General features: G+C 32.5%; 2 protein-coding genes across 2 annotated transcripts; one reads left to right on the top strand and one right to left on the bottom strand.

Annotated features, from left to right (window-relative positions):
* Positions 1–222: 222 nt before the first annotated feature.
* LOC139504614 (cyclin-dependent kinase 11B-like) lies at positions 223–16,080 on the bottom strand. Its single transcript, XM_071294664.1, has 10 exons — positions 15,978–16,080; positions 10,845–11,047; positions 9,642–9,814; positions 8,353–8,527; positions 7,224–7,357; positions 5,641–5,796; positions 4,964–5,155; positions 2,194–2,274; positions 829–1,083; positions 223–474 (listed from the first exon to the last, which is right to left on the bottom strand). Exons 2-10 carry the CDS (start codon positions 11,036–11,038, stop codon positions 338–340), a joined length of 1,497 nt encoding a protein of 498 aa, XP_071150765.1. The 5' UTR covers positions 11,039–11,047; positions 15,978–16,080; the 3' UTR covers positions 223–337.
* A 21-nt stretch (positions 16,081–16,101) lies between these two features.
* Positions 16,102–21,345, top strand: LOC139504613 (rRNA adenine N-6-methyltransferase-like; the record flags this gene model as incomplete). Its single annotated transcript, XM_071294663.1, has 3 exons — positions 16,102–16,209; positions 19,819–19,890; positions 21,074–21,345. Coding segments are annotated over exons 1-3 (402 nt in total), but the record flags the coding sequence as incomplete, so codon positions are not given.
* Positions 21,346–22,485: the final 1,140 nt, after the last annotated feature.

Below are 22,485 nucleotides of genomic sequence, written 5' to 3'. Positions count from 1 at the left end.
CAACTTCATCAAAAACTACCTTGACCAAAAACTTTAACCTGAAGCAGGACAAACAGACGAACGGACGGACGAACGAACAGACAGACGAACGGATGACAGACCAGAAAACATAATGCCCCTCTACTATCGTAGGTGGGGCATAAAAAATTGGCTGACAGAAAACTATGTAGAAATATTATATCAAGTTTTTTCAATTTTAAAGACTTAAAAATTGTGCCCATCTTACTAGAGAAAACTACAAATGAGTACAAATCAGGGTTCACATTCACTTCAACATGTACTTGTATTGAATATAGTTTAAAGAATGACCACTGAAATTTGATCCTCCATAATTGTTTTACCTATTACCTACCCTTACTGTTACGATGTTTACATGTTGAGCTTTCAGTAGTGTGTTAATTTCTCTCAGTGATGTGATTGGAAAACCTTCTTTTTCTTTCTCCATCTTTAATCTCTTCAAAGCAACAATGTCATCTGTAACAGAGTTAAACTTATTTTTCTTTGTAAATATATTACATACTAATAACTTTAGTATAATTAGACATAACATAATTTCTCTTTTAATCTAACAGCCTTCCATGTGTTTATGGATCATTCGATATCTCAGTTTTGAGTCTGCATATGAATAGATCATATAATTTTCAAAAGGCGGACAAAAGGGGTGCAAGGGTGCAAATTGAGTTGGGATGGGGGATTGTATTATGATCGTCATTTACAGTTTCTTATCTTTTGCATTTTTATTCTATTTTCTAATCAAACTCTAATCCTTTAATACCTATCTCTTTGTTAAATCCCCTTTAAAACAGGTCAACTGGTACCCTTTATTACCTGTCTTTTTATCTTTAGCTCTATACACCACACCATATGCTCCTTCCTCAATCCTATTAAGACATTGGAACTCCTCTACATTCCTACATCCTTGTATTGCTGGGAAATATGGAGGTAGGTCAGGCAATAACTCTACAGGTGAGTCAGGGGGAGTGGCTTCTAAATAATACTGGTCATCTTCCTGGTCACTCATGTGGACTGAGTGGGTCTCACTCTCAACATCAGAATGGTCATCAAACTTAGATTTCACTTTTTCTGAAGGAAAAATTTCAAGTATAACCGTAAATTAAGAAATTATTGTTTGCATTTATTATTGCTATTTTGTCATTTAAGCATAAAATGTGATTTTAATTTTTGCAATATTGAAAAAGATCTTATTTAATTCATTTAAAAAATTTCATAATGCGAGTTTAAATTATTGGGATTATAACCCTGTCTCATTTTTCGCAGTAATAAAAACATTTCAACAATTTCTGAATTTACAGTAATCACACTGCGGATAAATGATTGTTGGTGTTTAAGGATGTACTTAGGTGAGGTTAGGTGAAAATTCATAAATCAAGAATTTAAAATTGATACTATAAGCCGGCAGACCATTCGTTAAGGAAAAAAATAAGCTAAAAAAATTGATAGGTTATGGACCTCCTTTTCGAGATATTTGAGATTTAAAATATGGCGGGAAAAGGTTGACTCAGACTTTTACATTATATTTGCATTGTTATTTGGGTCTCAAAACAAAAAAAAGAAAATCAAGAATCTTCTAAAATTTTGGTAAATGACCTTTCATGAGCTATTAAGTCTTATATAAAAAAATAAATGGGGTGTTATGGGGCAAAATATTTTACATTGTATTGTATGGAGTCCGAACATTTGACACAAATTCCAAAACCTCGCCTAAGTACATCCTTAATGCCACTTTCAACACTCTTGGCAATTTAATGAGGGTCATTTTAAATTGGTGGAAGAAGCCAGAGAGTACCTAGAGAGAACAATTGAAATCCACAATACTTTGGACTAACAACGATATTGCCAATTATTAAAGTGATTCAACATGATAAAATATGCAATTTTGAAAAATTTGCTATTGAATATCAGCAAATCAATTTTCTGGATATGAAATTCTACTTACACTTTTAGAAATAAATTGTACATTAAATTATACATGAATATAATAAAAGACCTCACCTAATTCAAATGTTAAAGTTCCCATACTTAATTTAGTATCTGTTCCTAAATTGTAAAGGACTAAGACAATAAACATGATAAAAAATCATTTTAATGAATTTCATACATTGAATTTTTTTATTTAATATGATAATGATTTTATTGACAATGTTATATAACTTGTTGATATTATATGCCAACCTAAATGTGGAACTTCTTCTTCTTCTTCCTTCTCACTTTGTTTGCTAGCCTCACTTTCACTTTCACTATCACTGTCACTTTCTGTAAACATATAAATAAATTATGAAGTTATCATAATTCATCCATTATCAAAAATTCAATATGACACAGAATATTTACAGAAGGTGCTTAATTAATAAAAATACAGATATTATATATTAAAGCTACAATATGAACCATCACATTATGTTCTATTTTTCAACTTATACCAAATAAAAATACAATTTTAGCCTTTGCCCAGCCCACCTTTTTAATCAATGTTTGTTCTTCACATTCTTCATGTACGTGTCACAAACGTTTTTAATACTTTAAAAAAGGAGTAGGGCATTAAGGCCTGGTTTTGGCCCAAGAAAATAAAATGTTTGATAACTATTTCAAATTGGCACATAGCGTTAAGAAATATATATAGGGTCAAGAAATATAAATGAAAAACAGCAAGATTTTTATCTGATGACGTCACAATTACATCATAATGTGTACTTTTTTCACAAAAACGATGAAAAATACAGAATTTATGCAGTTTTCTATCTTTATTTCCGTTGTGGAAACATCGTACGCAGCCAAGAAACAACAAAATAATTTAACAGAAGCTTTATTATAACTATTGACATAATCTTGTTTCTTGGGTGCTCACATACGTTTTCAATCAAAAACATACTAAAAGTTTGATGAAAAACAAGGAAAATGACATAATTTAACAAAATATGCAAATTTAGTCATGATTTGTTGCCATGGTAACTTGTACAATGTCACATTTGTTTTTCTGAAAACCTTGTATCTAAGTCAAGTTTTCAGTAATTGAAGAATACGTATGATAACTTTTAAATTTGCAGCAATTTTAAGGCCAAATAGGGGCATTATTGCCCCTGTTCCTTTCACAATTCATTATTCGAAAACAGTAGTTGACATCATATATATAATGTAAAAATTAATAAATAATAAAAATAAGAAACATTAGCAGGGATCTCCATGGATGAAAATTGAACGATGGAGGAACTTTCACCATCACAAACCATGTGTACGCCGTACAGTGTAGCACGATCAAAAGGATAACATCCCTCCACATAAGGATTGGTGAACATGCTAATTCATTGCTTATTTAAATTATATTTATTTGAATTTTCATTGTAAAAAGAAGTATAAATATTTTCAATAACTGCCGTTTGTAACCTTCAAAGGCCAAGCCTTCATGCCCCCCCCCCCCCCCCCCCCCCCTTTAGTCGAGAATGACCAAAAGCTGTCATGAAGGTGCCCATGTAGTTTTCTTGCTATTTCTTGTAATTGTTTTGGGGTTAAAAATCATGTAGAGCTTATTTTTCACGCACACTTGTCAAATTCAGAAGTCATGAACCCATTACTGGTATGGCTGATTTGCAGCAACAACAAAATGATTCGTACGGGTTATGTAAAAGGTTGAAGAGATTTGTAAAGCAAACGTTGACAAATGAAAAGGTTTTAATGACTTTATCTAGCAATTTGATGCTATGCAACATGCATCTTTCGAGTCTGAATAGAAACCGGAAACGCGGATGTATCAATTTGATTGTAAACTACGAAATGAATTTGGAATAACGATACGATATTTCTTTACAGGAAATAAAAGTTTTTACTTTTTAACTTTTAAAGTTATTCTATATTATCTTTCCAATACAGCAGTACTCGAGTTATTTGCGATGAAATAATAATTACTGTTTTACGTCTTATTTTGTACTTCTCAAAAAAGGGGGATGCTGATTGCATAAGTCAAAATAAAAGCACGTGTTGGACTTCTTAAACTGTTTTCTTTGTAACTGGATTATTAATTTATTTATTTAATCTAAATTATCATAGCATTTGCGGAAACTTAGTTGAATAATTCGACAAATGAATCGTCTATCTTCATAGAGTATTCTCCTGTCTGGTTTGTTGATCTACCTGTACAAGCTCAGGTACAAGTGATTAGCAATCTTAATCCGGATATCCCCCAGGCGTTAGAACTGTATTGGATTATAATATAAAAAAGGCCTGAGGGTTATGCAATTACATGCATTTGATTATAATTGCTAAAAAAATGGTGTCAGGCTATAAAAACGATAATAGTTTTGAACAATGGCGGAAGACAATTTAACGATGGCGCAGGTCATTTGACGATGGCGCAAGACATTTGAACAATGGTGCCATCGTTAAACAGGCCATGGAGATCCCTGATTAAATTATTTTCCTATGATATATAATATATATTTAAATCAAATAATAGTTTATGAGACCTCTTAAGAAAATAACATCTTCCTCGTGCAGTTATATTCTTATATGGCATACAATAATTGATTTGATAAGGAATGATACTAGTGATATATCACAACACAATTACTGCCAATGTTTTGTGTTAAAACTTTTCAACTTTCAGGTTCAAATTTATATACATTTCCCTGAAATGTAAGAATTCAAGTCTAAATCAGACTCCTATTCTGAATTTCCTTTATACTGTGGATCCATTTATTTTCGTTGATATTTTAAATTATGGTTTTGCCGAAGAATGCATAGATATGCAAATAGAATATTTTTTACTCCATTGAACATTTAAATTTGTGTTTCACAGGGGTACTTATACCCATAAAAGTAATCAAAATTGGTATCCAACTAATAATCATGAATCCAAAGTCCATGTTTTATTTCAAAATCTGTTAAGATAAAATTTGAAGTTTGTATCTGTCTCCTATTCTAATTTTTTTTTTATAAAAGAAACATTTACCTGATTCAGAATCAGACTCTGAGTCTGAATCCGTTTCTTCTTCTGATTCTTCTTCACTTCCTCCTTCTGCCTCTTCCTCCTCTTCTACTTCTTCTTCAGTTGTCTCTTTCTTCTCAGGTTTTGATGATAAATCTGTTTCTTTCTTGGGAGATTCTTCTTCTTGGACTTCTCTCTTCTCTGGTTGTCTTCTTTCTGCAAAATAAAGAACACCCCATAAATTATAGTAGAAAAAGATGTGAAGCTGACTGAAACCGCCATTTTATCGAAACCACATTCAAGGGACTAAATAATTAGTTTTCAATCCCTGTTACATGTAATAGCGTAAACTATGCAAATAATCTAGTCAATTAACCATTATTGTAGAAGTTGTATACTAATTATTTCCTTAAGATGGTCCAAAACATATTGATTAAAATTATTTTGGCTCTTTTAATATCCACCAAATTTTGAAAAAAATAAAAACAATTTCAATAAACTCTAACCCTCAATAATTGGAAAAAAACTCATTGGATATAAATATATATATTAGTTTGACAAACCCTAATTTTGATCATTGAGAAGCTTAATATTTTCTTAACAATAAAATGTGATTAAAACATTTTACTGATTTTTACAAAGTTATCTCCCTGTAGTGTGTAGGGTTAATTATTTTTTTTCAACCCAAAACTGTTATTTACCTTTCTGTTGAGACAGTTGAGGTGACTTATGTTTATGACGAGATCTTTCTTCCCTCCCTCTATCATCTCTCCGATTTGGGTCTCTACTTCTACTTCTATGTTGACTTGATAATTTGTCTGATTTTCTTTCACTTCTGTCTTTATCTGAACGATATGCTACAATAGAGAAAATATTTAAGTAAATAAAAAAACGATGTGTCTGAAAACATGAATGCCACTGATGAAGCTCCAAACAAACAAAAATGGACAAATTGTATACAGAAAAACAGACAGACAGAGGTAACACTTAAGGTGGTACCTAACACTTTCACTAAAATTAATTTGGCTCTTTTAATTTTCATAAAATTTTGTCAAAGTATTTACTTTGACACTTTAACAAAAATATAAAAGTTTTAAAAATTTTGGACCAACCGTTTTGTCAGAAAAATTACACTGGTTAGTTAGCAATTTGAAAAACACCAATTTTGATCATTGAGAAGCTTAATATTCCTTTTACAACACAATGTAATTAAAACGTTTAGCTGACTTTACAGAGTTATCTCCCTGTAGTGTTAGGTACCACCTTAATCCTCCCAGTGCCTACTATGTGCACATAAAAGTAATCAAAGTGCTTGTAAACACTGAAGGGGTATTCGAAAGATTGAGTTAATTCATCGGTGGGAAGCAAAATTAAATATTGCATTGTTAATAAAAGCATTCAACTACAATTCTGGACAATGGAAGATAACTCCAATTTTTAAAGATGACTATAACAAAGATATCATTTATACTTTTAGAAAGATCTAAGATTCCTGCACCTTGCAAAAGTTATGTAATTTTCTTGACAGGTGTAACATTGGTTTGTGACTTAAATATCTGAGTATATATTTACATTGATAAATCTCTGTAAACAATGAGGTAAATTTTCATGGATAGGATGTATAGAATGTTATGATCAATGCACTGTATTTTGTGTATCCAACAGGTAATGATAAGCCTTGGAAGATTTAGATATCAAGTCAGTTCTTATACCTAAAATAGGGTTTTTATCTTTACCTTAAAATCAATGGGACTGATGGACAAATGTACAGTAGGACGGAAAAACAGACACACAGAGGTAACATTAAATGCTCCATTTGCCATTTGCCTAAGTAAAAACAAGAATTCAAGTGTTGTAGGGCTCAGCATATGGCCACTCTTAATTTCAAAGTAAGGGATAAAAGGAATTAGATATCTGACAATTCCATTAATTTGTCACAAGTTAGAACTCATACTGTCAAGCTGCTGACAAAAATGAAGTTAAAATTCTGTAAAGTTGTTTCTCTGAAAAATGAGACAATGACTTTTGTTGGACAAATGGTTTAACATTGTAATTGTAATTATGTTATATCATCCACACTACTAGTTCTGCTAGTGTGGGGATGTACTTAATTCTATATGTAAATTAATTAAAACAGAAGTACATTTTAATTACAAACAAAATTATAAGTCATTCATAATCTTGATGATTAGTTATATAAATAATAATGATGTTTCTTAGATAAACACAAAAATACACACATATTTTATATCTAAAACGAATAGCACCAAATTAAACATAATACCTTCTAATCTAGCCTGTGCCTCTCTGTATTTTTCTTCTTCTCTTTTCTTTCTTCTTTCCATTTCTTTCCTCTCTCTATCTTCTCTCAGTCGTTTGTCTCTTTCTCGTTCCCTTTCTTTTAGTTCTAATCTCTCTCTGAAAATTACAATATTTTGAAATCAAATCAAGAACTCAAACAAACCAAAAATGATATCTATCATAATGTGTATTTTCAAGTAAACAACATTTTCCCCCACAAGTTATAATTTTTCATTGTTTAAATGGTATTGTTGATTTTCTTCAGGTTACAGTAGGGTTTTTTTATTCTTTTGGTGACTTATGCTTCTTTTTTTCTCTCTATTATTTAACATTATCATTGTTAGCAGGCATTCTAACTTTCCAAATCACTGGATAACTGTGTGCCAATTGGTCGTTAATTTGCTAGCATCTTTTATGGAAAAGCTTTGGTTTTAAAACCCTTTGGATAAAACAAAACTAGGACAAACAGTCAGTTTGCAAAGAATTTGGCTCAAATCACCATCCTAAACTTGTGAGGTGAGAGTTTTTTGCTCTGCAATGAAGTTCTCACTGTGACTATTGAGATGAAGAACAGCAATTAAGGATGTCTGCTTGTCATGTTTTGGAATTTTTGACAGATTTTCGAAATTCTCTGGTTTTATCCATTTGAATGCCTTAAAAAAAAATCCCCATGAACCCCCATTTTTCTTTTGATAAATCTTTTACATGTATAATTATAAGTCATTTGTAATAGTTTTATAAAATTTTATTTATTTTTTAATATTATTTGAGAGCTTTAACTGGTCTATGATAAAGCTATAATAAGAAATCAAGAGAGAACATTTTCCCGCCAAAATTCCAATGGCTTATATCTCGAAAACAAGCACATTGACCCCTATATTTGTTTTGCTTTTTTGATTCCTCAATTTATTTCTTATCGATACATACATGACATACTAGTTTTCAGAAAAGTTATTTATTTTGAAACTGAGTGCTGTTCATTTTGTTTTTCATGTTTTTTAGATGTGCATGTACTGATTTCTAGTCATAAATGGATACCCTATATCCTATTTGTGTTCTGTTTTAGTCATAAATGGATACCCTATGTCCTATTTATTTTCTATTTCACAAACCTTTCTTTGATAGATCTTAGTCTTTTTTCTTCTTCACTTTGCAAGGTCTGTTTATCTCTAAATCTTCTTTCTCTTTCCTTGATTTTATCCTGGTAGGAGTCTCTCTTGCTGACAACATGTTTGTCTCTTGCATATTGTGGTCTTTCTGCTGTGGATTTTAGTGAGATTGTGGACCCTGAAAGTAGAATGTTTTCAGTCTTAATTTGAAGGCACATACTCATATTGAAGAATCTATAAAGTAGCAGTAAGAAACCAGAGTAAACTTTATTTTTTATATTGTATTTGTCTGACTTTTCTGAGATAAATTTAATTTTTCCAATTTCTGAGTTGTATTTTTCAAGAAGCATTTCTCCCAAATTAAAGATTTATGTTCAATGTTGAGAGGTAAGGTCCTATATTCATGATATTGCACAAATTTAGAACAGACACATGCAGCTGAGCAAAATTTTAATTTTACCAACCAAATCTAAATTAATTCTGCACAAATAAGGAGATATGGGAAAATTGCTGATGAGTCAACTATCCAAGTTCAAATGAAGTGAATTTAAGCAATTATAAGCAATCGCACAGCCTTTTCTTTTTTTTTTTTATCTCCACTGTTAACATTGTTAACCTAAGTACTGTAGATTAATTATTTTTCTTTAGATACCAATTGTCATGGATTCCATACTAATAATTTAAATGTCCAACAAATAATAGCTTTATTATAACATTATATTATAATTTTCATTGTACTAATGAACTCAAAATGGTTCAAACTTTTTTTTGTCGTGTTTTGAATTTGCGCATTTGCGCAGAACGTAGAAATCTACTTCCTTCTTCTGGTCTCGTTGTAGTGAAACTTTGAGTAGTCTAGTAAAATATAGGAACTCGAAGAACACAATACCAATATTTCATTTTTAATAATTCTTTATCTTTGATATGAATTGACGTTACCTGATGCAGTGTTTATTTGTTTACATTGAACATATTGTCATAACTTAAATAACGTCACAAGTAAAATCCCTAATAACCGAACCAACATCAGAAACATTATTGTATTTCCGTTTCTTTTTTTAACAAATATTTAAGTTACAAAAAAAAATTCATACAGACTTCGTCCCCTTTCACAGGTAATGCCTGCCTCATATTAAGTCATGTAAGACTGAAAATTGTGTAAAATGAAGGTACATTTGTATTACAATTTATTTTCTTTTAATTGTCAGAAGATAAAACATGTAAAAACTGAAGAAGGTAGAAAAATAGAAACCAATCAAACTTATAAAGGCAAAGCTATTTTTATTACATACGTTCTTTTTCTTTCACCCTCCTTCTGTCTCGATCACGATCTGGGTCATGTTTGTTCTTGTTTTTCCTGTGATCATCTTTACGTTTATGTTTATGACTTTTTTCCTTGCGACCTGCATGTGTCTGTGGTGGTTTGATATCTAATGCATCACTGTCTTCGCCGCCAAGGTCTTCCCTGAAAATTATTTAAAACACTCCTAATGTACATACACCTCAGTGACCCAACTCAAAAATTAAGACAGTCATTGGCAATTATTGATGTATACTTACATAACTTATGTAGCAGTGAAAGCAGCAAGGCTTATTTAAAATTATAGTTAACACAGATTATTTAAAACACTCCTAATGTACATACACCTCAATGACCCAACTCAAAAATTAAGACAGACATTGGCAATTATTGATGTATACTTACATAACTTATGTAGCAGTGAAAGCAGCAAGGCTTATTTAAAATTATAGTTAACACAGTCACTTTAACGATGTTTAAGTTAGTCAATCAGCTTGATCACATACTACACATGCTACATGTACTACATTTGTGTGTATGCATAAGCAATGTCATTATGTCATATGTTATGTTGTTGCTATTGCACATGTTGCATGTTAACTTATTCATATATTTTAACATCTAGTAGGAAAACATGGTAAAAAGTATCAGAATAAATAATTTAAAGTACAAATGTATCAACAAGATTGAAATTGTTCAACAATGTATACATTTTTTATAAGCTTGTATACATGTATACAGACATTGTCAAAACCACAGCAGTCAATTATCCACAAAAATGTGTTTTCCGTCAGTCCATGATTAAAACAATTCTGTTAGGCAAAATAAAAAAGTATGTGTGGTTCCAGTTACATCTGAAAAAAAAGCTAGGGTAGGTAGGTAGGGATTTTTTTTTATTTTATGGTTTTTTTTTTACCCTGTGTCTATGGGAGCAACATTCTGACTTTAACAGTGCTTAATGAAAAATGACAATAAAATCTTTAGGGTAAGCTATTTTTATGCCAAAAAAGTAGGGACAGTAGGCATGGTAGGGTTACTGGAACCACACATATATTTTTATTTGGCCTCAGTCCATAATAAACAAAATTCTGTTAGTATAATGAACCCACAGTTTACATGTTTACATTGTGGATTCATTCACCATTTTTTGTTCACTGTATCACTAACAGTAACAGTACATAATTTTCTCATGTACCTGCCAGAATCTTCTTTCTTTTGTTCCTCATGATCATGATGATCATTTTCCTCCTCGTCTAGAGCCTCTTTAGAGTGAACAGACAATGATAATTCACTGACACTGTCTTCATCCTCTTCCATAGCCTGACCTCCCTCAGGTGTTGACTCAAGTTCCCCTTGTTCATAAGGACTACTTCCACTAGCATCTGTCATTTTGACTTACTGAAAAATAAAAAGGCTATTTTTTATATTATTTTTTCAACGTAAAATGTACATGTACATGTAATTGTAATATCAATGCCTTTTGGATCTTGCATGTTTATACCAATCAAAGCTACCTTAGGTCATAACTGTACAAATAGTTTTAGGATATGTTCAAAGATTCTGCATTTCATCTTTTTTTCTATCTGTGTTTTTTTTATTTAATGAAACGTTGTCGATATTTTGAACTATTCAAAACTAATTCAGCAATATTATTATGAACCCTCAATCTGGCTAACAGTTGTTTTTCAAGGTTGCATTTCATGTGCCAAAAAATATGACCGCTCAACGTCTGTGACGTCAGACATCCGATATATGACCTCACGCCAAAATGACAGTTACATTTGGGTTCCATTGAAGAAAATATAAACCTGTTTAAAATCTTTTGTCTTTTATTTGAAAAAGATACAGCAAGAGGAGAAGCTTGCTTAGGCCAACTAAAATTAATTAGTAGATTTTCATCCAAATTTTTTTTTAAAATGGGGCGGGTGGGAGGATTTTATTTTTAAATTTTATTTCATATGAAACCTTCTTGTCACTTGTTATTCATATATGCAAGTGTAATAATAAGCTTATATCATGTAAATACATGCATTTACTTTTCTACATTGGTAAGAGGTATATTGAGATCTCACAAACATGGTTAACCCCGCCGCATTTTTGCGCCTGTCCCAAGTCAGGAGCCTCTGGCCTTTGTTAGTCTTGTATTATTTTTATTTTAGTTTCTTGTGTACAATTTGGAAATTAGTATGGCGTTCATTATCACTAGACTAGTATATGTTTGTTTGGGGGCCAGCTGGGGGACACCTCCAGGTGCGGGAGTTTCTCACTGCATTGGAGACTTGTTGGTGACCCTCTGCGGTTGTTTTTTATTTGGTCGGGTTGTTGTCTCTTTGACACATTCCCCATTTCCATTCTCAATTTTATAAGGTATTTTGTATGATTTTTCAAATGCTTAATATAAAAAAGAAGATGTGGTATGATTGCCAATGAGACAACTGTCCACAAGAAACCAAATAATGACACATACATTAACAACTATAGGTCACTGTACGGCCTTCAACAATGAGCAAAGCCCATACCGCATACTCAGCTTTAAAAGGCCCCGATATGACAATGTAAAACAATTCAAAAGAGAAAACTAACGGTCTCATTTATGATCCCGATAACAAAAAGACACTAGGAACAGATCTGAGAGTACTCGCAGTTATCTTACAGCTAGTTCAAAGCCACTAACAACTAATAAAAAATATCATGCATCTAACACTAAACTATCAATCCGAACACATCCAACATCAAAATACTTTAAATACATATCTCTGATTGGCCACCACTGTTCTACATGTAATTGCGGCTTTAGAAACCTATTTTATAGTAAACAGCAGAAACATGGAGAAATGCTCTCTTCAGTTGGACTACCTACACCAACTATATTTTGCTTTCTAAGCAATCGTTTGTTGTCCTAATAAAATGAAGCAAATGCATTGGTATGCAACAAAAGTATTATAAGTACAGAATAAAATGAAAACTCAAACAGTGTTGAAAAATAAGACTGGTCCTTTTAAATATGCAAGATGCGAATATAATTACAATGCAGAACACAAAGTTGTTTAATGACTATTGTGGGTATTGGGACAGATGATGTTTGCTGTTTGTCTACAAAAATCGGAAGGCATGGCTAAATCTAAATCTAAGGCTAACCGCTTGCAATAAATTGATAAATTAACAAGAGGCTGTCACAACGACAGCAACCAGATTTATTAACATTTATTTGTGTCCTGGCAATATCACAAGAACCATTACTGATGAATGGTGAAAGTGAAAATCGTCAATATCAAATTTGACCTCCATTTGTCATCAGTATCAACATATTAAAATTTGAAAAGCTTAGATTGAATGGTTCATGAGTAAATGCAACAACCTGAATGGAAACGCCATTTTACGATCTTTCAAGAACCATAACTCCCTGAACGGTAAAAGTCAAAATCGTCATTATTGAACTTGACCTCTATTTTGTCATCAGTAACAACATATTAAAATTTCAAAGCTTTGGTTGAATGGTTCATGAGAAAATGCACGGACACGACGGGAAAAACCATTTTTCAATCTTTCAAGAACCATAACTCCTGAACGGTAAAAGTCAAAATCGTCATTATTGAACTTGACCTCCATTTTGTCATCAGTAACAGCATATTAAAATTTCGGAAGCTTTGGTAGAACAGTAAATGCATAAATGCACGGACACGACTGGAAACTCCATTTTTCAATCTTCAAGAACATAACTCCTGAACGGTAAAAGTCAAATTCATCATTATTGAACTTGACCTCCATTCTTTCATTAGTAACAACATATTAAAATTTGGAAGCTTTGGTAGAACAGTTCATGCGTAAATGCACGGACAACTCCATTTACATCTTTCAAGAACCATAACTCCTGAACGGTAAAATTCAAAATCGCCATTATTGAACTTGACCTTCGTATAGTTGTCAGGAATAACATATTAAAATTTTAAAAGCTTTGGTTGAACGGTTCATTGAATTAATGCAACGGACAACATTTGATTGTTGCCCGCACGCCCGCACGCCCCGCGCCGCCCAACCGCGGCCGCCCGCCTGCCCGCCGTACATCCCAAATCAATAACCGACATTTTTGTCACAAAATCCGGTTAAAAATGCGTATGTTTGTCGACTTTCTGAACTCAATATACGGTCACCAATCTAACAAGTTCATGTTTGTGTTAATTCCTTTATTCCAGTCATGATTTTTTGTACCAATGTGTTCCACGATTCTTAAGCTTGTTGGGTTTCATTCACAGTCCAAATTTCTTGACACAAAGTTATTGTATAAATATAATAAAATCCAAGGTGTTCTATAATTTAAATCACAAACATTTGTGACATACGGCGATTTGCGTTCTTGGACACAGGGTATTACTCGTAACCCGAATATTTCATGCCTTTCTCGTAATCAATCTCTATTCTCGGTAAATGATGTTGTCATCATAGATCAGCAGAATATATCGACTTAATAATTTAGTAAGAATACTCTAAGAAATACGAAAACCGAAATTGTGAAACAGGAAGTTTGATTGAAACGAAATTATTGATGGTTACCGGTAACGGAATGAACAAAATCCGGAAATCGTAATTTTTTCAAAAATAAAAAAAATCGGGCCGGGAAGATTTCAGAGGGGTGGGCGGGGATGAAAATCTATCAATTAATTTTAATTGCCTTAAATTAAAACATGGACATTTGTGTCCCTCCGGCACAGTTGGTGTTCACACATGTATCCCTCAGGAATCAAGAGGTTAAGGTAACAACAGAATAAAATAGTCGTATATTCACACCAACCCAACGTCTCGCTCTCAGAATAGTATAAATAGGAAATATAAACAAACATTGGATTGTTTACTGTAAATTATCAGTGGTAATGTTATCATAAAATTATATATCAAACAAGCGCCTGGTTCCCTTTTAATTTGACAACATTTTAAATTTCTAGAGGTACAAATCTATGTTGTCTCTATAAATTCAATCATGAATCATATTTGTACTCTGCTGCTTCAAACTGTTAAAAAATTATAAAATTCAATAGATGTCGGTCCTTAAAATTTTGAATTTTGTTCCAAGGGAAATAACTCAAAATGTTCTTGCTGAAAATGTGAATCACAGAACGGAGATAAAAAAAAAAAACGGTGGGGTGTTCTTAACCTTCTGGCTGCCAGTTTTTTTTCAAGGATGCATTTCCTGTGCCAGAAAAATTGAAAGCTTGACGTCTGTGACATCAGATGTCCAACAATAATGTCATTCGATATATGACGTCACACCACATGTGTCCCTCCTGCAGCAAGAGGGTTAAATACATTGAAAAGTGGCATGGAGCCAACTATTTCATAAAGAAGAAGGGCAATTTGCCGTAAAGAAAGGCACAGCAGAGTGCCACATCACAACCAAACATCCTGCAGGTACCTTTAACACTATGTACATGTACAGTAAAAAAATTGTGTCTTGATATATTTAAAAAAAGTTATATTCACTTTCTGACATTGTAAAAAACATTATGATTTGATGTTTGAACGTCACTTTTAAGCACTGCATTTAGCATGTTTAGGCTATTTAGTGGCAGACAGATTTATTGGTGGAGGAAGCCAGTGTGCCCAGAGAAAATCACTGACCTTCGATAGGAAAACTGACTATCCTAGTCAATCAAGATTGGAGTCCAGTGCAAACACACAAGCGTGGTTCAAACTCACAACCCCAGTGTTGACAGGCTAGTGATTACATTACTTAGAAAGTTAGAGCACTCTGCCAGCGAGGCCCCTAAAGAGAGGGGGTAGGAGGGGTCCTGATCCCAGTCTTCATGCCGAGTGGCAGCCCAGGCAGGTAAAATTGCTCTTGGGCCTGTAAAATTAGACATACAGCCCAACAAAATCTAACTAAAAAAAATTAAAAATTGAGCTGCGGGCCTGTAGATTTAGCAAGTTCAGCTTGACAACTGCTGATCCCGAAATCCCGGGCTTAAAAACACAAAATCCCGAGTTCCTGAAATTCGAAAAAAAGAATTCCCGGATCCCGAAAGGGTCAATCCCGAAATCTGAGCTCAAAAACACCCGATCCGGAGTCCCGATAAAGTCCTATCCCCCCTCCCTAAATGACATTATGACAATGTCAAAGGGTTATGTAAGATAATCAAAGTAACTTATTTGGTGTAAACACAGCATTATTTATCAATTTCTTCTGAACCTTTTAACGTGTTACTGTAACATTTTTTGTTTTCATTTTGAAATAATTTGGAACAGTTGAACAAGAAACATGATCATGAAGAAGATTCAGAAGAAAGACTTAACATTATAGGTTTTGCGATATCTTTTTAAAAGAATAACATTTTACCTGATAAAGATTTGAATTTAAACTTGAAAATCTGAGCGTTTTAAAATTCAAGTCGAAATAAATAATCAAAAACGTTTTTCCAAACCGGAAGTGTGTAAAATAAAGAAAATTAGAAACTTCCGTTTGAAGAGTTGTACCAGGGGAGACTATTCTTCAGATCAAAAGCAGACAACTATGGTTGAACATGCTGAAATATTTTCAAATCTATGCGTAAAGAACAACATAATACATAGTGAGTACATACAGACAGATGTACCAGTCTACAAACATTTAATGGCCTATTAATATATATATATAATGGTTGTGGTGTGACCATTTTTACAGAATACTTTTAGCAGTGCCAAATTTATACCCATAGTTTGTCTGCTGATTTATACTATACTTTACTGTGTTAGTATGGGATTTCACAGAGAATACTTGTATTAGTGACCTAGTATTTCACTCTGTATTAAAAGGCATGTGTGTAAAACAGGATGATATGATTTTCAAACAGAAGCTTAAAGCAAATTATAATCCTTCATTGCTTAGTGCATCATCTTCAAACTGTAGCTTACAGTGGCGGATCCTGAGGGGCGGGTAGAGGGCGTACGCCCCTCCTTTGCTTGCACTTTTTTTTGGTGTAAAATGACTGGTAATCAGACTAGACTTCGTGGAACTTATCCATTTCCGTGTATTTAATTTTCATGCAACAATTCTTTACTTATATAAAGATATTTTTCGCTTGTATTTATGTAATATATTTTTGATAATGTCAAAGTCAGTCATGTGATTCGCTAGGGTGAAGCTGACCAGTGCTTTCAAAATGCACTGTTTTTATGTTATTTATATGTTTTTATATTCGGTCAAAAGCTCCTTAGAGCTTGTGTTGCTTATTTGTACTCATGCGAATCAAATAAAGTTTTCTTATCTTATCTTATCTTATCTTATCTTCGAAAAAAAAATCACTCAGTCATTGTGAAATTCGCAAGTAACACATTGCATAGGCTGAGGATGACAAGCATACATGTAACACCTTCAAGCGACAAAAGATTGAGCAAGAACATATTTGACTTCTTTTTCGACAATTCCACCAAACAGAAAGTAATACTCTATATACAGAAATATATGTCACTCTCTGACAGGAAAAAAAAGTATACAGCAATATTATTTACATACGAAAGCATGTTTAATGCACACCCGAGCCTATTAATAAAATAGCTGAATAATGTTCCAAAGTCAGTAAGCTCTAGATAGATGTAAAGTTTAAGGTATAGACCATTTGGTTTGAGGAGGCAGTCAGAGTGCAATGGTCTGAGATATTTGAAATAAAAAGTTCTGAGCATGATTTTTGCTGAAACAAAAATGCTGGCCGTATCTGGATTGAAAGCAATAATCTTATATACGACCGCAAAAATTGAAAATTTGGTGGTCGTATATTCAGGTATCATGTTGGCGTCTTCGTCCGAATACTTTTAGTTTTCGCACTCTAACTTTAGTAAAAGTGAATAGAAATCTATGAAAGTTTAACACAAGGTTTATGACCACAAAAGGAAGGTTGGGATTGATTTTGGGAGTTTTGGTCCCAACAGTTTAGGAATTAGGGGCCAAAAAGGGCCCAAATAAGCATTATCTCGGTTTTCGCACTATAACTTTAGTTTAATTAAGTGAATAGAAATCTATGAAGTTTTGACACAAGATTTATGACCACAAAAGGAAGGTTGGGATTGATTTAGGAAGTTTTGGTTCCAACAGTTTAGGAATAAGGGGCCAAAAAAGGACCCAAATAAGCATTATTCTTGTTTTCCCACAATAACTTTAGTATAAGTTAATAGAAATCAATGAAATTTAAACACAAGGTCTATAACCACAAAAGGAAGATTGGGATTCATTTTGGGAGTTGAGGTCCGAACAGTTTAGGAATTAGGGGCCAAGAGGGGCCCAAATAAGCATTTTTCTTGGGTTTTCGCACATAACTTGAGTATAAGTAAATAGAAATCAATGAATTGGTTTATAACCATAAAAGGAAGGTTGGGATTGATTTTGGGAGTTTTGGTCCCGACAGTTTAGGAATAAGGGGCCCAAAGGGTCCAAAATTAACTTTGTTTGATTTCATCAACAATTGTATGCTTGGGGTTCTTTGATATGCGAATCTAACTGTGTATGTAGATTCTTAATTTTTGGTCCCGTTTTCAAATTGGTCTACATTAAGGTCCAAAGGGTCCAAAATTAAACTTAGTTTGATTTTAACAAAAATTGATTACTTGGGGTTCTTTGATATGCTGAATTTAAAAATGTACTTAGATTGTTTGATTATTGGCCCAGTTTTCAAGTTGGTCCAAATCGGGTCCAAAATTAAAGTTTGTTTGATTTCATCAAAAAATGAATAATTGGGGTTCTTTGATATGCCAAATCTAAATGTGTATGTAGATTCTAATTTTTGGTCCCGTTTTCAAATTGGTCTACTTTAAAGTCCAAAGGGTCCAAAATTGAATTAAGTTTGATTTTAACAAAAATTGAATTCTTGGGCTTCTTTCATGTCAGATATGTTGAATCTAAACATGTACTTAGATTTTTGATTATGGGCCCAGTTTTCAAGTTGGTCCAAATCAGGATCCAAAATTATTCTATTAAGTATTGTGCAATAGCAAGAAATTTTCCATTGCACATGCAGTATTCAGCTATAACAAGTAATCTTCAATTGCACAGTAATGTGCAATAGCAAAAAATTTCCATTGCACAGTATTGCGCAATAGCAAGAAATCTTCAATTGCACAGTATTGTACAAAAGCAAGTATTTTCAATTGCACAGAATTGCGCAATAGCAAGAAATATTTAATTGCACAATATTGTGCAATAGCAAGAAATTTTCAATTGGAGTTATCTTCTTTGTCCAGAATAGTAGTTGAATCAACTTAAATCATTGTTTTATACAATATACACAGTATATTCACTTTTACTACCAACTGATAAATTTTACTTTAAAGAAAACAAAAAATTCCCAAAACATTATTTAGCATTAAATGAACAGGATAAATAAAAAACGAGCGTAATTTATTTGGGGCCCGGGGGTTACATGTACATCCCATATCTGACCGGAATGTCTGTTTCGCCAAACTGATATATTAAATACTTTTTTCAAGGCCTGCCTGCAACCTGCTAGGTGTGGCCTTTATGACTCCATTTGTCGATCGTCATTCATAAATTCGTTGCCATTTCAGACTAATTCCTAGCTTTTGGTTGGTTTGGAACCTGTCACTTCCACTGTTGGGTGAAACATTTCAACCATACATTTGGATAAAAATTGTTGTTTGTCTTTCTTAACTCGTGCACGTGTCGGTCGTATTGTAAATTTCATATAATAGCCAGCATATATCTTATTTACAACAAGAAATCTGTGAGGTTACGCTAACTAAAAATACAACAGACAAGAATTTTCCATGTCCATTTTTTACTTACAAGTCCCACGTCAAATATATTGCTTTGGATCCATCCAATCATTTTATGATCAACATTTAATGGGAGAATACGCTATCAAAATGTCAAACACTTACAATTTAACTATAAAATATATATGCCCCACATCAGGAACCATAAACAAAAGTGCATCATTTACACTTATTTTATTTTATGTTTTTAACCAAAGAAAGGTCCAAAAAAACTTCACCTCGCTACGTACATACGCTGGGCAAAGTTTCCATACTATTCCCCCCTTTCCAAAATCCTGGATCCGCCCCTGGCTATATATATATATAAAAGGTAAACATGTTAAATTATTTTTAAAAAATGTGGTAACCTTTGTTGCCTAATGTGTTGGCTACTTAATAAACACATTATACATGATGTATGTCTAATTCTTTTTCAGGAATGAATTATAGAGGTAGAGGTGGGGGAAGAAGAGGATACATAAGGGACAGACCCGGTAATCACGATCAAGGTATGACCTTCTAAGGATCAATTTATGACTTTCTTATGATCAAATTATAAATATAAAAAAGAAGATGTGGTATGTTTGCCAATGAGACAACTCTCCACAAGAGACAAAACAATGATCACTAACAAAGAAATTAACAACTATAGGTCACTATACAGCCTTCAACACTGAGCAAAGCCCATACCACATAGTCAGCTATAACAGGCCCCGACATGACAATGTAAAATAATTCAATGAAAAAAACTAACGGCCTTATTTATGTAAAAAAATGAACGAAAAACAAATATATGTAACACATAAACAAATGACAATCAAATTTGTTGTGTCCTGCAGTGTGACCTTCAGAGATTGTTCAAACAAAAGTTGTCATTCCTAATATGAGGGAGGATAGGACCTTTATCGGGACTTCAGACTTGTTTTTAAGCTGGGATTTCGGGATTGACCCTTTCGGATCTGGGGAATTCTTTTTTCGAATCTTGGGAAATCTGGATTTAAATTTATTTAAATTCGGGACCTTGGGATTTTGTGTTTTGAAGGTAGATCATAAGTAAATGTTTTTTGAGACAGAATTTTCTTATAATTTGCCAAAATGAGATTTTACTATGCTTTTTCAGAAATATAATAAAAAGTACGGGTCACCGTGCTATTTTTCAAGCTACGAGTCGTTGAAAATTGCCTAAATTTGGTTAGTTTGTTCACAAAAAAACAAATAAGAGTGCATAAAAAAAATTCTATCAGATAGAATTTTGAAATAAATTTTGAGAGATAGGTTTTATAATATGTTTTAAGAAAATAAAAAGAAAACATGGTGTCACCAAACTTGTTTTCTTGCCACAAGTAAAATAAAAATTTCCCTATTAGCCCAGTATAAATTTGTACTAAAAGAGGAATCTCCCCTTAAATGGCTCATTGAAAGAATGATTTTAAAAACCACAAAAGGTTGATATTTGTTAAAATATTATGAATAATAATGAATTAACAAGTTTTCTTTATATAAATAAACAGTCTAACCATAAAATTGCAAATCTGTTTCCAAATTCGCTGATTTGGGCAAATAACTAGACCGATTTTGTACTGTGATTGTACAATCCAAGATGGCGGTATTACCATGATCTACCTTAAACCCGGGATTTCGGGATCAGGACCTCTCCTACCCCCTCTAATATTGATGATTTATATATTTTAGATGAAGAAGAAGGTGGACATAACAACTGGCGAGGTCATCGCCAAAGAAGACAAGGTCAAAGGCAATATGATGATGAAAGACAAGGTCACAGGCAGTATGATGATGGAAGACAAGGTCACAGACAGTATGATGACGGAAATCATGATAGAAGAGATTTTAGAGGTCGAGGTAGAGGTCGTGGTGGCAGGCCACCAGGACTGAGAGGAAAAGAAATTGGATTATTTTATGCCAGACAAGGAAAAGAAAAAAAGCAAAGGGAAGAAATTGAACAAGTAAGGTTAATTATATATATAGATTTTACACAACCTGCTTATAGTTTTGTAACAGATACATGTTGATTCACATTCATAGTATTTAATTTTTTTTACAAGATATGAAAACGTTTTTTTCTTCTTTCTGTTTTGAAGATCTTTTGGAGAAACATGAGTATTGCAGTAGTTATTCACAAATTTTGAGGCAGAAATTTCATTGGTGGACGTAAATATATCAGAAAAAAAGTAGAACAAAGTGTTGTCATATACTTGGTAGTGAAGTTTGGACACAAGATCTGTACATAGATATAAGCTATTTATTTTTTTTTATCCAACATATATAATATACAACAGTCATGACAGTACATTTATCAAACAGTTAGTTCATATATGAATGTAATATAATACAATCTATCAGAAAATGTATAGAACTGGAAAACAACATTTTGTTGGGATTTTATAATTGTGTCTTATTAAAAAGGACATACAAAAAAAAGTATAGAGAATTAATAAATAAAAAAAATTAAAAGATGATTAAGAAAAAGAAAAAAAAAAAAAAAAAGAAAAAAAGATACAAATAATTTAGTTTGATGTCTGCTAATTTTGTAGTTGCTAATCCACTAAATTATGCCTGTAAAGCCTTTTGGTAAATGCACCAAGCTTGGTTAAACTTGTCAAAACATTTATTTTTAATTGATATCTTCTTCTCCAAAATATAATGATGCTTTATTTTTTCAATCAATGCTGTTTAAACTTAATTCTCCTTTAAAATTATATCGTGTATTATATTATATATGTTTAATCCAGAGAAAAATATTGTTTTGAGGGTCACCTTGTACATTCGTGATAAATTTCCAAACAAAAAAATATCATGTGTAAATGGTATACTAATACCATTCTGGAGAAACCACATTTCAGTTTGCTCAATAAATTGTTGTACATAATTACAGTCCCACAGTATATGTTCAATTGATTCAAGTTCAGTCTTACAAAAAGTACAGTATGGGTTTTGCACTATCCCATTTTCAATGATTTTGTTTAAAAACGTATTTGTTGCCAGAATTTTATGATTAATTGAATCGCCACATTTATTATTTTTTCGCAAATTGCGAAAATGGCGACCGCCAGCGGAAACCCTGATTAATTCTATACTGAAGCCAT

Source organism: Mytilus edulis, unplaced genomic scaffold (assembly GCF_963676685.1).
Source record: "Mytilus edulis unplaced genomic scaffold, xbMytEdul2.2 SCAFFOLD_1623, whole genome shotgun sequence".
NCBI lineage: Eukaryota > Metazoa > Mollusca > Bivalvia > Mytilida > Mytilidae > Mytilus > Mytilus edulis.
The sequence above is the reverse complement of the archived record's forward strand: the minus strand, read 5'-3'. Positions and strand labels throughout refer to the sequence as shown.